Genomic DNA, 17,934 nt, shown 5'->3' with positions numbered 1-17,934 from the left:
AGGCGGTTCTCGAAAGCAATGGGACAGCGCTATTTTGGGAGTCTAATTACCCTATTAGCGTTATTGAAATTAGGGGAGCCCCGAAAAGTTGAGTGTTACCGTAGTTAGGGCGGTTTTCGGACTTGTTTTTTCTCCTCGTACGTACCATTCTTCCTTACATTTTCTCGGTTTGTAATAAGGCGGTTCTCGAAAGCAATGGGACAGCGCTATTTTGGGAGTCTAATTACCCTACCGATGATGATGATAATGATGATGATGATGATGATGATGATGATGATGATGATGATGATGTTGACAACGATGATGATGATAATGATAATGATGATGATGATGATGATGATTAAGGCAGCCCCGAAAAGTTTAGTGTTAGGGCGGTTTTCGGACTCGTACATCCTCGTACGTATCATTCTTCCTTAAATTGAGGCAGCCCCGAAAAGTTTAGTGTTAGTGTTAGGGCGGTTTTCGGACTTGTTTTTTCTTTCTAAACATCCTCGTACGTATCATTCTTCCTTAAATTTTCTCGGTTTGTAATAAGGCGGTTCTCGAAAAAAATGGGACAGCGCTACGGCGATGCCTCAGATACAGTATGACTCGGATGATGAATTGGATATAATATCATCACACTGCCGACGCAGCTTTTGACTATAATGATGATGCCTAGGATGATGATGACTCCGATATGATGCCTAGGATGATGATGACTCCGATAATGATGAATATGATTATGATGATGATGATGATGATGATGAAAGCGGTTCTCGAAAGAAATGGCGCAGCGCGAGCCCGGAAAAGTTTAGTGTAACCGTAGGGTGGTTGACGGATTTTTTTTACTTATAAACATCCTCGTACGTATCATTCTTCCTTACATTTTCTTTCCACCAATTGCACAAATTGCACAAATAGCGCTTACTGGAAGCAACTCAGATATTGTCCTCATTGCTTTTATAAATTGCATAAATTGCAACACCTGTAGCTATTTCTGCAATTTGTAAAAATTGCTTACGTACATGACTATTTGTGCTATTTGTACAAATTGCACACTTTCTTGCAACTGTAGGCTATTCGTGCAATTTACTGACATAAATTCCACAAATTGCAACACCTGTGGCTATTTCTGCAATTTGTCCGACATAGATTGCATCAATTGCAACTATCTGTGGCTATTTATGCAATTTGTGAAAATTGCTTAAGCAACTGGTTATTTGTGCAATTTGTGCTATTTATACAAATTGCACACTTTCTTGCAATTGAAGGCTATTTGTGCAATGACCAATCCTGCGCCTTTATGCTTTATCTAGGTGTAAGGAACAACTGTTGGAACTGTATTGTGTTGTAAACTTAAATCAATCTTTTGTCTACCTGTGTTTTCGCGGAAGGTGTAGAACGGGTGATGGAATGCAGTTTAAAATTTCCACCAAGGCCGAATCATTTCACATTTTGGATGCATTGTAGCCGGCGGGGACCCAACTAAAGGCTGCTAGTCAGGTGTAGGGATGCGTGTATTTGGATTCCTCTATAACTTGGAGGGATAACAAACCAACACCGCCAAATTCGACTGACGTGTGAACAACGTGGGATGCTTTGAGGAAATTGAATACTCGTTGTCTGATCATGCATGTGTGTTTATGGTTCGGATAGCGGTTACTTAGCAACTCTCGTTCCGCCGCCTTGGGTTTATTGAATACACTCTATATAGGCCTAAAGTCATCAATGTGTCGTTTCCAGTCCTTGGCTGAACTATTGGGTTCAGCTATTAATTGTTTTAATAATTCTGTTACCCCATAGCATTAAAAAACTAGTATTTTGATAATTAAAATAGCTGGATGCGGTATGCAGCTGATTGGGGTGGTTACGGGTCGTTAAAACCACTAACCGCGAAATATGGATATCCAACTAGTTTGCCCCGCAGGGTACAAAGAACCGCTAACCGCGAAATATGGATATCCAACTAGTTTGCCCTCGGAGCTTCAAAAACCACTCACCCCGAAATCTGGATATCCAACTAGTTTGCCCCGCAGGGCTACAAAGCACCATTAACCGCGAAATATGGATATCCAACTAGTTCACCTCGCATGGCTACAAGGAACCACTTAGCGCGCAATATTTTTTTACCTCAAAAAAAGAATTAATATCTACCAAAAAACGTTTCAAAACGTAAAAAGCGGCCAAAGTTTAAAAAATCTTTCCTGTGTGGCTTTTCACCCTTTTTTAAACTTGGTCCCATTTATGAAAGTTTCTAAAGACCCATACGAAGTCATCTATAGGCTACTTGTTGGTTTTTTTAGTTGTCAGTGTTTATTTTGTAGAGCAAAATGAATTAATGTTCGTGCGTAATTGAAGTTTTTTTCCGTATAGACGTTATAATGTATTTTGTAGCAAATACTTGTTAAATTCTTCATCGTCATGTGCGATTCTGCGCCTTATGTACAGATGTAGGGCCTATATGTAGCAGGTTGACACACAGTCAATTTGCTAAGTATATATAATACTCTACTACTCTTTGCAATATAATAAAACATAAACCTTGAAATGTTTTTGATAATACATACGGTAGCCTACGTCATATTGCACCGCTTTCGAACAGTTTTAAACCTATAAGAGCACATTGTTGCATGTAAAAATTAGGACTCATTCTTCATGTTATTACTACTTTACTAAATGGGACCAAGTTTAAAAAGGGTGAAAAGCCACACAGGAAAGATTTTTAAACTTTGGCCGCTTTTTACGTTTTGAAACGTTTTTTGGTAGATAGTAATTGTTATAAGCACTGCATGTACACAGATTTATTCAAAGTACGTAGCATCAAGAGAGTGCAACAAACGGTTCAACCATTTGTTCATAACTACATTACCCGTTGCCAAATTTAGTGTGTACCATTTTCTGCATAAAATCAATTCACCATATCGACGTAATAATTATTGAAGAGTTTGCGAAATGCCGTTTCAAAGTTACTTCTATATTAGACTTCTCCGTAGTCCACTTGCCAATTGTGCACTACTCTGGCTATTACATTTAAGCTTAAAACTCTGATTTAATTAATGAGTGCACAATTGATAGATTTTCACAACTGATCTTTTCAGTCACCGTACGCCCTCTGTGGTTTTTCGGATGGTTTTTCGGATAATAAACTGGCAGATTCTAAAATTAGAATTGTTCAGTATTGAAGTGTCATTATAATTATACCATTATGATATGTTGCATTCAATAATATAAGCCTACGTAGGGCCTATACTTTACTTTTACTGTCACAAATATAATTATATAGCCTAAACTTTTTCATAACCATTTTATACTAGTATTTTGATGTAGGCCTACTAAATATCAGTATAATTTCGAGTTCAACTGAATGCGTTCATCATGATTAATAACATTTTTATTTATCAAAAATCGACTATGGCATAGTCTACTTCTATATATACTTCAACTTCATCCATTAATTATATTCGTTTTAGGGAGGTTCCTGTAGGGTGTTTTTGAATAGATAATCTTCCGGGGGCACTCGAATATATTGGTACGCGTCATGTGCCGTTCAATAAACCACCTTCTTTTCTGTAAAACTGCCATCAGATGACCCCCTTTTTTCATTAGCTTACACCCAATGACTCTCTTTTTTTTGGAAACTTACACATTTTTGCACATTTCGCGCAAAATTTGGACGAAATTAACATTTTAAAGCCATTTTAGCTTCAAAATTGCATTTTTGTCTGGAGAGTTACTTTTTCACGGTCAATGACGCCCAATTTTTAGAGATCCCACACTGCAAGACCCCCATTTGCTTGGAGCCTCCACTGAATTACGCCTTTTTTTCGACAAAAAACCTCATCGATACCCCTAGTGCCGTACTCCGGTAGGCACAGGTACGTCACTTTCATATTCGAGTTCCCCCTCCCCTAGAATCTTCCAGACGGTGAAGTAAACTGCAATTCGCAAACTCTATTTTGATAAGATTTGGCGAGATATTTATCTTGCCATCTGGATAGCACTTAAAAGGTTTTGGTAGAAAAACAAATATTTGATGATGAAATTGGTAACGTCCATGTTGGTGGAATCAGTTGAAGAAGTCAAATTACAGTAAAATATTATTTTTTATAGTTAAAAAAAACCAAATCTGTTATTGTTGCTCGATTTTATGCAGAAAGTGGGTTTAAAGGTCCGAAACCCGATCGACAACATCATTTCCCCAATTTTTATCATTGTTGAGAACCATTAATAATCAAATATGAGCTATCTTCAGTAGACAGCACCATTCACAATCTAATATGAGCTATCTTCAGTAGATAGCAGCGTTTACACAATATGATATGAGCTACATCCAGCAAATAGCATGCAGCATTTACATGATCTAATAATATGAGCTATATCATCAGTATAGCAGCATTCACACAATCTAATATGAGCTATCTTCAGTAGATAGCAGCATTGACCTAAGCTGATATAAGCTGTGTTCAGAAGGTAGCAGCATTGACACAACATATGAGCTTTATTAGCTAGCAGCATTTACACAATTTAATGAGCTATCTTCAGTATAGATAGCAGCAGTTGCGCAATCTAATATGAGCTATTTTCAGTAAATCAATTTTGTAATTCACTTCATTTTGGAAAGCTTACTATCGACGGATTTCGTTACAATTTTGGATACACGTTTCTAACACATTAGAGAAATAATGTTGATATATAAAATGGGAATAAGTGGTTCCTGCTTTCTTTTATGACTTGATGAACTTGGTGATTTTCAGTGCCCCACGCCTATTATAAAACGAATCGCTTAAAATGCTTCTATTTTCAAAATTGAGCTTTAGTTTGCATTTTAACTAGCGATATTATTTCACTGAAACCTAATTAAGCCATAGGTAAAAATTACCATGACCAAACTACAGCACAGCAATAATGAAAAAATAGCATTTCTCGTAACCTATACCACCAGATTGTGTAGTTTTTTTGTAAGCTTCCAAGGTATTATATTTTTGCTGCAACTTTCAAATCTTGGGTTACTTTCATTTAAATGCACGCTGCGACATCAATATTATTTGAATCATTGTAACAAATTAATGAGGTGTCATAATGCGCAAAAATTAATTCAGTTTTGTGACTGCATATCCCAGATAATTTAAGGGTAGACGAGGTATTGTTGGTCGAAGCAACCTAAAAATCGATTTTCATTATCTAGATCAATATATTATTGAAAATTAACACCTTGATGTTTTGCAAAAGTTCATTCTACAAATCGTATACTCTGCAAACTTGCTTAATTTATTGTTGTTAATTAGTTATGTACGTTTTACAAAAGTGTTGTTGTTTCAGCCCTCTTCACAACGTAACTCAAGAACCTGTCTGTGATATTTTAATTCTTCTACACGCTCGCTATGAATTGAGCAATGCAGTTTTTGCTAAAGCTCACCACCATTCGTAAGATGCTGTGAACTACCAAATCACAACAGTTTAAAATAATTAATAACCTTAACCAATGAGGTTACCCCCTTTAAAGATTGAATCAACATGATATCAACATTGTTTTGTAACTGTGTTAACAAAATGTCGTAAATTCTTGTTTATTTTATAGATCGCTATAATGGTTGGCCAACTTGCACATCGACGTGTACCTGGCGAAGTCAGAAGACGAAATCTGGACGGGGAGGAAGACGAAGTATGAATTGTTGACTTGTTTATTTGTTAGTTACTGACCGGCCATTTTCTTCGACATTTTTTTCGGCGTTTTCAAGATACTTGTTCGCAAAGAAATTGACACCATTTTTCTAGTTGAAAACACGACATTTGTTTGCAGATTGTATGGGCACAATAATTTAGAATCTGGTACGCCACTCCCGGTCGTACACCCTCTGATTATTTTTGAGAACGGCGCAGCGTGGGATACTTTATTTGATGTGCCTTTAAGCATAGACTGTATAAACTGTAAACGTAATCATCATGCCAATCGACAAAAATACCCACTTTTTCAAAGTAAAAGAACACAAAAAGGTCCAAATTAATTAGAAAAAAATAATTGACAAAAGGACCATTTATATATTTTCATTTTAAACTGCATGATCACAATAAAACCAAAAATCCTAGTTGTGGAGGAGTGGTTAAGTATATTTCATAACCTCATTAATAAACGCGATGCGTGCGATCCAATCATATTTTATTATTTGTGAAAACGCGAACGCAAATCGAGGTCATTAATATCTCACAATTGACCGCAAAATGCGTAATTGTTCCACTGTCGCACACAATTGACTTCTGCGTGCGCCGTATTGTGCGTCCAACGAACTGCGCGCGCGCTGGCTGCCGTATTTGGATTGCGCGCTACCATATTTGCACAGATTCTGATACGCACTTTTGTTATTGGTCGTTTTGTATTAGCCTGGTCGATTTTGGGAAAGGGAAGATGTAAAAATTGTTTATTTTTACAAACTTTTGAGGAAAATTTTGTGTTATTTTGTAAAATTAAAAGATCAAAGTGACGGTTATGAATGAGGTTAATAACTTTGCATCGGTTTATGTCGGGCATTGTGAAAAATCTAAACATTTTGCTTTGGACCTCGGAATATCCCTCGGGGCGCAACAAATAACCGATGCGCAGTTATTAACCTCTAAATAAATGACTTTGGCCAGGTGATTTTGGCAATACTTTTGAATAGCTGCCGCCACCCCGTGCACGCGAGATAAGGATTTAGGGTTAATAAGGTTTTGGCTTGAATTAGGATTAAGAAATAATGTTGAGATTAAGGGCTGGGGTATGAACGTTTGGACAGTGTTTATTTTGGGACATTAGAGCACATCAGACATTCGAATTGCATTCTGAATACGAAGAATGTCATTCTGATATCAAATAATTTTGATTTTTTGAAATTCGCAATTTAATACACATTTTATGGCAAATCATGAAAAAATGATATTTTTGATATTTAACAGTACTTGAAGTAAACTTTATAAATCTGATGATTTATACTTAAAGTGTATGTAGGTGGGATGAAAAGCCGACGATCAATTGAAAATTTTGACCTTTCGTATTGAAGATATGGATTTTTTTCCCAAAACACCAAAAAAATTAGGTCTTTTGGGGAAAAATCCATATCTTCAATATGAAAGGTCAAAATTTTCAATTGACCGTCGGCTTTTCCTCCTGCTACATACACTTTAAGAATATATCATTAGATTTATATAATTTACTTCGAGGACTGTTATATATCAAAAATTTGAAAAATATTAAATTTTTATAATTTGTCATAAAATTTGTATTATATTGTGAGTTTTAAAAAATGAAAATTATTTGATATCAGAAAGACATGCTTCGTATTCAGAATGCAATTGATAGGTCTGAGGTGCTCTCATGTCCCACAAAAATACTGTCGAAACGCAATAAACGCTCATTTTGGATCCCTAATGCATTAGATTAGGATTATAATGGTGGCGGGCTATTTAAATGTTGATCTAAGAATGGTTTATTTTTACATCTTTGAAACAACTAACTATACAAATCGGATTATTTATAATAATTTTGATCTTTTCATTAATTGTTATTCTTGCAGGATGACGACATCGATCCTTTGGAAGAAGAAATACGTCCACCATCAAGACCAAGATCAAGCTCTGGTTGTTTAACGCGATTCACGCCCTCATCGTCAGCATCGCGCCCTCTATCGACGTCTGGTTCACCCGTCATGGGAGAAACTGGTGGCGGTGTGGATGGGACACTGAACGATGAATCGAAAGATACACGGAGTTTTTTACCGCCTCGTTCCTCATCTTTGCCTCCTAATGCTCGCTCACGACCTTATACACCTTCTGGGGACTTTGGCCAAAGGGGATCGAGTGATAGAAAAGTTACCCCTAGCGGTAATAAGGTTGTTGATGGACAATTTCAGTTTTCACCGAGTGTGGAAAGAAGGGGGTCTTCAACAGGGGTTGTGGAAGTATAGTTGAGAATTAAAAAGGCATTTCCATGTGTGTGCTTTAAAATTATCAGAAGAAAACTAAATCACAACTTTTATTGTGAATGTCATTGTCCCGGGGTCATTGTCACGAAACTAGATAAACAAGTGCAGTACAAATAACTGGTGCATGTCTTTTACATTTTACGATATATATATATATGGCGTATTTTTGTGAATGGTTATTTTCTCCAAAACTTGATAGATATTTGATAATTCCATTAATGAGCTCATTTTAATCGCTCTAAACGTTTATCCATGCAAACCACGCAGAATACAAAATGAAATGACGAGGATCGAAGCCTGTAAAATTGCACCTCGTTTAGACAAACTGCAAATTATAAATAATATTTATGTATAGTACAGCATCCAGCAGGAACACATTGTAATGACAGTCACACATCTAGACGCATCTATACATGGTATATACATTAAGACGACATGTATTTTCATTTTTCAACATTTTCAATATTTCAAGTTTTACGTGCACTGCTTTCAACAGGATTAGAATATGGCGCTACACTGCAGTGTCTAGAGATTTACACTTTTCTTGGAACAAATCTGTAAACATGTTTAGAACCAGACCTGTTTAGAAGCCTTTAGAGTTCGATGGCTTGTGAATTCAGCACGTGATGTCTAGCAATTTGACATTTGTTGGCTTTTCATTACAATTGGGTGTTTAAGTTAAAACATTCTTAACATTTAAAGAATCCAGTCACATCAGAAAAAGCAGAAGTGATTTGAACAGGGACCAGGGCCGCCATAAACTTTCCGGGACTTACAACTCCTTACTACGTCAGAGCATGTCACGTGACTTGCATCGCAGTCTGACAGTCTTTGACCAGTAACAAACATTTTTCACATACTGAGTGAGTAAGGAATAATGCTACATTCCGAAAGCTTTCAGGTGAGCTAATGGGCTATTCCATTTAAAATCCACACTACCCCTGTGGAAGATTTTGGAAATATCTTCCACAGGGGGAGTATGTTTTTTAAATGTAATTAGTCAGGGTTACTCATTTTGAAACCCATACTCCCTTGTATTATGCCTTTATCAATATCTTCCACAACTGGAGTGAGTATTTCAAATGGAAGTTACCCAACTGGCTATTCTATTTAAAACACATACTCCCTCTGTGGAAGATATTATCAAAATCTTCCGCAGGGGTAGTGTAGATTGCAAATAAATGGAATAGCCCAATTTACGCTTTGGGTAATAGTTGAATTTTCTTCATCTTGGTGTTTAGGTGTTTTAACACATTTAAAAACGTGTTTACAAATCGATTACAAGAAAAGTAGTTTCTCTGGATTGTTTTTCGGTGTATCTATATTGCTTTCGTATACGTATGATCCAAGTCTTGATTTTTATTTCGTTTTGTAGGTAACTTCTGACAATCTATCTAATGTCTGTGATATTCAACAATCATCCCATTCTGTTATTCCAGTTTAAATACTACACCCCCATACAGGGGCTGTAGATACAGGGGCTGTAGATTCATACACCCCATACAGGGGTGTTGATTCATACACCCCATACAGGGGGTGTAAATTCATACACCCCCATATAGGGGTGTTCATACACACCCCATACAGGGGCTGTAGATTCATACACCCCCATACAGGGGTGTTGATTCATACACCCCATACAGGGGTGTTGATTCATACACCCCATACAGCGGGTGTAAATTCATACACCCCCATATAGGGGTGTTCATACACACCCCATACAGGGCTGTAGATTCATACACCCCGATTCATACACCCCATACAGGGGTGTTGATTCATACACCCCATACAGGGGGTGTAAATTCATACACCCCCATATAGGGGTGTTCATACACACCCCATACAGGGGCTGTAGATTCATACACCCCATACAGGGGTGTAGATTCATACACCCCCATACAGGGATGTATACACCCCCATACAGGGGTGTAGATTTCAATAGAGTCACCCATATGGTAACGCCATTTGAAATTCATACTCCCTGTGTGGAAGATTAAGGTTATGTCTTCCATACGGGGTGTATGAATATCATCTGGTGGATTAGCCCATTTAGAATAGAGAACAAGACACACATAAATTGACAAACACGTTTTCATTCCAAAGTTTGACATTTCTTTTCTAAAAACATATTCCTAAAACCAAAGTTTTGCATTACTTGACCAACACGAATTGCCAAGAATACAAAATCATTCCAAAGGTATACACAACTCGTGGAAAATAAGGATAATTTATTTTCATATATATTGTACAAATAGTAACAACAAGAATTAGAAATTGTATTTTCATTTCATTTGAAGCTCAAAAAAGCAATGTAATTGTCGAAACGTCGGTATATGACGCAGTGAAACAAATAGAACTACCGTAAAACCTCGTCTACAAGCATATAGAGTGTTTTTGATGAAAGCTAAATTAATACGAAACAGCCGTGAATATGCCAATACAATAGATTGGTCTTACAATCCTACTTGTTTGTATATGCTTGCATCGGATATTTATTTGCTCAAACTCCCCAATGTATATAATTGTGTCGATGGATGGCGCCTGGATTAATTTAGCTTTCATCAAAAGCACTCTATATGCTTGTAGGCGAGGTTTTACGGTATTCGGTGATATTATAGGGCAGTCAAGTTAGTAGTTGATAGAGCATCAGAATGAGTCAGTACAAGAGGTCACAAGTTCGCTTTTCGAGACAATTTTCTCGTGAAAATAATAATGTGGTGTCTTGCATGAAGTTCCCCTGGACAAGGATCTGGCTGCCTATAATCAGCCGCTAATCGTGGTTGCGATGGTTATATATGGGTAGACTAGGAGACTGCGCATGTAATTCTACGTGTACAAAAAACTGCACATTTGCCTATATTTAATCGTTAACACCGATTGATTATTAACATTTATGTAATGATCATGGTCATAACAATCCTAGAGGGGATCCATGTTTGAACATAAGCTACAATCATTATAATTTTTATTTGTTAAAGTACGATCATTTGTTTTTGCAGTGAATTTGAAACGTTTACATGACGAAAATGGACCTTAATCATATCATGATATAGAAAGTATACTGGGAGTCATTATAGGTGTAAGGGATAGCCTACATAATGCTGGTATAAGCATACAGTATTACTTTTCATGTGATGTCTGTATGTGCTATCAGTATAATACTAATGACATTTCAGAAACATCATTTCATCTTTATTCAATTAATCACCTGTTTCAGCGTCACCATAATGGGATAGGCTTTCAACTTGCTGGTTCTTCTTACACTTTGTACTGAAATTAATACGATACCATTCGGTATTGATATACCGGTAGACTATAATGCCCCCAGCATACTTTCCTGCCGCTTGCCGCTGCGGCAAGCGGCAGGGCGTTTCAACCAATGAGTAGCCTTGATTGTGTCCGTTTGTCTGCAATGCGCGTGCGCCACGCCGCTCAGCGGCAAGCGGCAGGGTAGTATGAAACCAGCTTAAAGGGATGTGCAATTGATTGACTTTACTCTCTAAATGTAAAAGGGTGAATTTCCACTCTTTCAAGGAGTTTGTTTGTTTGTTTGTTTGTTTCAACGGTCGCTCCGTGTGGAGACACGCTTGGGTCCTGATGGGACCAGGCTCTTGAACGAAGGATAACCCGTTTTTTAGTGGAAAAACTCTAAAATGAAAGAATTACATCTTCTTTAAACAATATTCACTCTTTTGAGAGTATATACAGACTACTTTTTTCAATCCTTTTATTAGAGTGAAATTTTCCACTCAAAAAGCGATTGTCCTCCATTTCACTCTCTCACTCTTTTTTTTCACTCTTTCCACTCGCTGTACATTTAGAGAGTAGAACATATATTAATGTAAATGTAAGGGGCTATCATTTGCTTCGGAAGGGGGTCCCAAATAATTATACCGGGGAGGGGGGGACATAATTTTTTGGAAAGAAAATAATAATTTTGATAACCTAAATATAGGAGTAACAAGATGACCACAGATAGTGTGTTTATTTTATTCCAAACGACTGATTTCAACACAATTTTAGCCTGTTAAGGTGTAAGGTGTATCGGTGGTGGTGGTGGGGGTCATAAAATTTTTGTTGCCAAAATAGGGCGGTCGCAATTTTATTGATGCCGACTGCTTGTATATTTGGGACCCCCACCCCACCCCTTCCGAAGCAAATGATAGCCCTTAAATGTGATAATGTTTAGTGTATACTTTCCAAATACTGGTTCTCCGCGTATACTGTACCGCGTAATGTTTTGTCGTCTGGACCCGGATACTATAGGTCTTACGGTAAACGATTTCAGCTCAACTTTTAGATCCTCTTTCCGTGTCAAATTTGACACAAATAGAATCAATTAAAGAACGGCGGATCAAAATTGACCTGAATTTGCGGGAAGGACACGCATTTTACATGTTTTACGTGCAAGCTAGAACCAGGTCCGGTCAAAATGGATTTAACAATTTCCTTCGGTTAATTGGATTTTACATTTTACAGTTTAAAATACAATGTACTTGGAATAATCTGCTTTGATACTTTCATTTTTCAGCTCAAATTGTTATCCTTTCCGTGTCAAATTTAACACAAATAAGACCAAATGGATCACAATTGACACGGATTCGCGGAAAAGACACGCATTTTATGTTTTACGTGCAAGCTATTATTTTTAGATCAAGAACCAGGTCAAAACGGATTTGACAGTTTCTTTTCATGAATGTGGTTCTTTTTTTGTTACAATTTAAAATACAATGTATGGTGTACTTGGAATAATCTGCTCTGATACAAGTTATTGCATTTTGAAGGTTTTATCTGATTGATGGAAATAAGGTAATTGAACATGCTGTAAATCCATCACGTACGAGGAAGGCTGTTTTAGCCAGTAATAGAAAGAAAACTACACTGTAAAAATATTTTACGGTCACAGCTCAACAGTTGAGTAAAAAATTACTCAACATTGAGCTCATATAGGTCACAACTCATCAAATGATTAAAAAATTACTCAATGTTGAGTATAATAGTCAACAGTTGAGTTGTGACCTATAATAAGCTCAATGTTGAGTAATTTTTTACTCAACTGTTGAGCTGTGACCTTTTTACTCAGTGTTGAGTAAAATATTTTTTACAGTGTATATATACCGTATAGTGTATACTTTCCGGTGTTAATTTTCAGAGCATTTTGCACCTGAAACAACACGTGAATCCGTTCAAAAATCCATATTGTATATACAGATTTATGAAAAGTTGATTGATTTAACTGACAAGTTAGCCAATTTACCGTGATTGAGGGGGCATACTATACAGATATGCAATGCGATATAACTAACAACGACGGTATTAGTGTTGTCTTACCAGGCACTGGTTCGCCTCGAACTTTGTACTTGAATTATAAATCCGTTAAATGTTGTCGATTAAACTATGTCCTTGGGATAGAATAGGAATGTGATTTGACTGATTGGTCGAAAAAATTGAAAATGTGTCTTGATGATGAATAGTATTGTTTTGAATAACATACGCTTTGATCAGCTCGTAATCGGCGAGTCTTATAACATCGCGGATTAATATCAATAATATTTCGAGAATTGAATTGTCTTGTGACATCTCGACAGAGTATTACAGATATTATTAATTGAAGTGCTATACTTGTTTACTTTCTTTAACACGCAAAATATAGAACAGGCAGATCAACTAGGCCCTATATCACTCTTAACGTGGGTCTGCTTTTCGGCGTACCGTAAAAGCCTAATAATTCCCACCAATTACGAGCTGTAATAGTATAAGGCCGTGTAAAATTAATATTTTGGTTCTCGTCCCTCCTCCTCAATTTCTGGGATTTGTCAGATTTTTTATTTTTTTAGATTTTTCAATTTTTTTAGACTTTGGAATGATTTATGAAATCTTCATACATATAAATAAGTTTATTAGAGAACAAGCATCACTTCCAAGTCTTTTTGTGGTACTCTAGGAGGTTTATCCCTCAGAATCTCACATTTGAAAAAAAAAAAAAAAAAAAGGCCTCATCGTTTCCTCGAGCACTGTTGGAGAAGACCGAAAACTACTGACAATGCTAATTTTACATTGAAAAAACCAAAAAAACAAAAACACCTCCTCCCTCATCAATTCATGAAAATCCTCTGGACGAGAACCAAAACATTAATTTTATACGGCCTAAGGAAACTAATGCAGGCTTTCAATTCCCGGGTTCCTGTGTATTTTGTTTAAACTGCAAAAATAGTGTCCAGAGATTGAAAACTTTTCTTGTTATCGATTATTTTGTAAACATGTTGAAAGTTTGTGTTTTTGAATGTGATGTAGGCCTACGTCTGGTAATTGGGCATCTGTGTTTAGGATTTCAACATTTTAACACTGGTGTTAAGTTTTAAACATGTTTCCATGTCGATTAGGGACCGTTCGCAAACACTTGTTAGGGGGGCGGATGCAAAATGGAGGGCCCTTAAAAGTTTTGACCCTCCTAGGGGGGGCTGAAAATTGACCACAGTTTATATGCTTTTCTATGGGTGTTAACCCATAATTTTCCATGTCAAAAAAAAAAAAAAGGGGGGGCTGAAATTTTGGAGATCTGACATTTTCGCGATGAATTTTTGTTTGCATCAGACCCCCCTAACAAGTGTTTGTGAACGGTCCCTTACAAGAAAAGTATGTATATCTAGATACTGTTTTACAGTGTATACTATTAATATTGACAGAACTGTGCTAAGTTTATAGATTTATCCAATATGTGCTTGATGCATCGACGGGATAAAACGTTGACAACTTGACAGGGACCAATGTAAACCATCTTTTCTGGAGCCATTTAATCTTGTATATGATACTGCCCTACCACGATAAACGGAATTAAGATATAATTTTGAATTGAGATACGAAGTAAAAACACATTAGAGAATGAATTTGGAGAAACCCTTCTGATAATTACAAACACTCGCTGAGCAGCAAGACCTTCCCTCTAAGCTTTTAATCCGATAAGCTGATTATCTATTTGTTTTCATGAATTGGAAGACATTCTTTGATGTATTACTGAGCTCAATCATCTGAAATTACTGGAGCGTGAGCCACCCTGGCTGGTGGCTCAGCATAGTATTTTATTAACAGAAGGTTTTCTCCAAATTCGTTTCCTAATGATATATTGGTAAGATTTACTGAAAAGTTTTCAAACGAAATGATACTGAACAGATATATACTTTAACATACGTTATGCTTATTGGTTTACAATAATGACAACTTATCAAAATGTGTGCCCCATGTTTCTCTTAGCAAATGTGTCGGCTTTCCGTTACTCAAATCTTCTATAATTGGTGTGTAGAAAATTTGAGGAAGCAAGTATACTTTTCCGATTTTCAACTTTTTAAAGATATAACGGAACCAAACGTTCTTGAAACTTTAAAGAACCAAAAATGGTTCTTTTTGGCCTTTCCAGAACCTTTGTCAGGCCTAAAATGGTTCTTACGACCTTTTCAGAACCCTTTTCAGGTCTAAAAGTTGTCGTTTTTCTCTTCTTTGTAGAACCATTTAAGGTTCCACATACATGACAGTTCAAGAACCATTTTAGGTTCTACTTTGAACCGTTTTTTCTAAGAGTGTAATAAAGGAGATATTGATGCTTAATTTATCCAAAAGCAGCATTTCAAAAAAGTCCTTACTTCCTTTTATGGACAGTGTAAGTATAAGCCTTAAAGCGTACATACTTTAAAAGTACCGATTCTCAGTGTAGTACTACAATACCATGAACTGGTGAAAGTTACATTTGATTATCATGAGTTTTGCAAACTGCCGAATAACAGATAACTACAAGCCGTTCCTGTCCAACTCGTGTAGTGTTTTACGCGATTCGCTGAGCAAGAGCAGCGACAAAAGGCAAAAATGACATTTCACTGCGGCACTATAAGAAATGGGTAACATCGCTCTCTAGGATGTAGACGGTTTTATATATTATTATGTTTTGATGGATCCAAGTTGTGATAATATTGGATCCAAAACATAATAATGATAAAATGGATGCTTTACGCCCAATATTTATTGGTCTCGCTATGAGTTGTAAAATATTGGACTCGACTACGTCTCGTCCAATATTTTAAAACTCATAGCTCGACCAATAAATATGGGCTCAACTGATCAATTTTATATCAATATTGGATGCTATTCGGCAAATAGGATGATCACAATAATATATCTTTTCTGTTTGAAAAGTGTATCGTTTTGAAGGAGCTTCTCAGACATTCCGTTCATTTTTCGTTGTGTATGCATTAATTACTGCATGTTATCGTGGTGTACTTTCACATTCAACATTCCTCATATGACATAACAGAATCATAAAAACAAGTTTACATTGTACTTTTTTTTTTACTGTTGTTCAGTATTGCTTCTCAAATCAAAACGTGCATTTATTTTTATGCTTAGACAAATAAGACAAAACTGCCACAACAACGCATGTCAAAATGTATTGATAATGTAAAAACATTCTATGAATAAGTGTAGACTTTTCAAATGATTTGTTAATGTATAGTTAAAAGCAGCATTCTTCTTAATGTTTGAAGAACAAAAAAGCATTCTTCGCAGTGTAATATAAAATTGAAAGAAATGGTGTTGAATGTATGACCTTCAAAGAAATTCATGTAAAAAGCTTGATGAAAAGATAAAGAATATGACAACTTCGAGGATTATTCTTCTATCTTCTCTTCTTCTTCTTTTTTCTCATTTGTCTTCTTCTGCTTCCCTTCTTCCTTTTTCTTCTGTTTTTTCTTTTTTTCTTCCTTTTCTTCTTTGTCTTTTCTTCTTCCCTTCTTCTTTTTTTCTTCTTTGTCTTCTTCAATCATCTTCTCTTCTTTTTTCTTCTTCGTCTTCTCCTTCTCTTGTTTTCTTCTTCCCTTCTTTTTTCTTCTTTTTCTTCCTTTTTCTTCTTTGTCTTCATCTTCTTCGTCCCTTCTGCCTTTTTCTTCTTTGTCTTTTTCTTCTTCCCTTCTTCTTTTCTTCTTTTTCTTCTTTGCCCCCTTCGTCTTCTTCCTTTTTCTTCTTTGTCTTCTTCGTCTTCTTCTTCGTCCTTTTTCTTCTTTGCCTTCTTCGTCTTCTTCTACTTCCCTTCTTCCTTTTTCTTCTTTGCCTTCTTCATCTTCTTCTAATCCTCTTCTTCATTTTTCTTCTTTGTCTGCTCTTTCCTCTTCAACCTTTTCTTCGTCTTCTGTTTCTTCTTCTTTTCTTCCTCTTCTTTTCTACTTCTAGGCTACGTCTTCTCCTGCAATTGAAGACCTGAGCACAAGAAGGCCGTAAGTCCACTTGGCCCCTCAACATGTATACAATAACGTTGCGTATCGTGTCTTAGGGTTTTATAATGTTTAATACATGTTCCAGGGTGAAAACATCATGAAAGGTTGTGAAAGATTTGTTTTGGCCCCTGAACATTTATAAAACATTACCAAACTACACGAAACTATATGTAACTTTAGTGTATACATGTTGAGGGGCCAAGTGGACTTACGGTCTTCTTGCGCTCAGGTCTTCAATTATTTTGCCCTTCTGTTTTCTGCGGCTTCTGCCTTTTCGTCTTTCATTAGTTTTTCAAGCATACTTGATACATTAAATTGCAACCATATTATCTGTCTGTTTTAAATGTTACCTAAAATAATTCTACGTGTATCAAAACTACATAAAATATGTAACAATGTTAATGATATTGGTTTTTTGTATAATAATACATTCGCACTGTAGACATTCTAATTGCACACGTCATATGCATATATTTTTGTAAGAAAACCGTTACAACGAATTGGAATTAATGTTAATATAATAATTATATAGAACATCGAATGTTGCTATATAGGTAAATAATTGTTTTTAATATGTTTTATATCTTGAACTATCTAGTAACCATGGTAACTGTTTATGTAACAATAAGATGCTGGTGAAATACGAATATTTGTTTGTTTTAATCATGCTGCTAATGTCAGTAATTTGACGAGGTTATTTAAAGACCAAAATATCTGGGGAGAAATTAGGAACACAAAGT

The 17,934-nt window shown here is 36.1% G+C and overlaps 1 protein-coding gene across 1 annotated transcript in view; it reads left to right on the top strand.

The window, feature by feature from the left end:
- Positions 1 to 9,670, top strand: part of LOC140165932 (uncharacterized) — a 34,357-nt gene extending 24,687 nt beyond the window's left edge. Inside the window, exons 3-4 of the mRNA XM_072189274.1 lie at positions 5,561 to 5,644; positions 7,530 to 9,670. Coding sequence (XP_072045375.1) covers positions 5,561 to 5,644; positions 7,530 to 7,919 — 474 coding nt within the window. The 3' untranslated portion in view covers positions 7,920 to 9,670. The remainder of the gene's footprint in view (positions 1 to 5,560; positions 5,645 to 7,529) is intronic.
- Positions 9,671 to 17,934: the final 8,264 nt, after the last annotated feature.

This window comes from Amphiura filiformis, chromosome 12 (genome assembly GCF_039555335.1).
Source record: "Amphiura filiformis chromosome 12, Afil_fr2py, whole genome shotgun sequence".
NCBI lineage: Eukaryota > Metazoa > Echinodermata > Ophiuroidea > Amphilepidida > Amphiuridae > Amphiura > Amphiura filiformis.
This window is presented reverse-complemented; position numbering and strand designations above follow the sequence as displayed.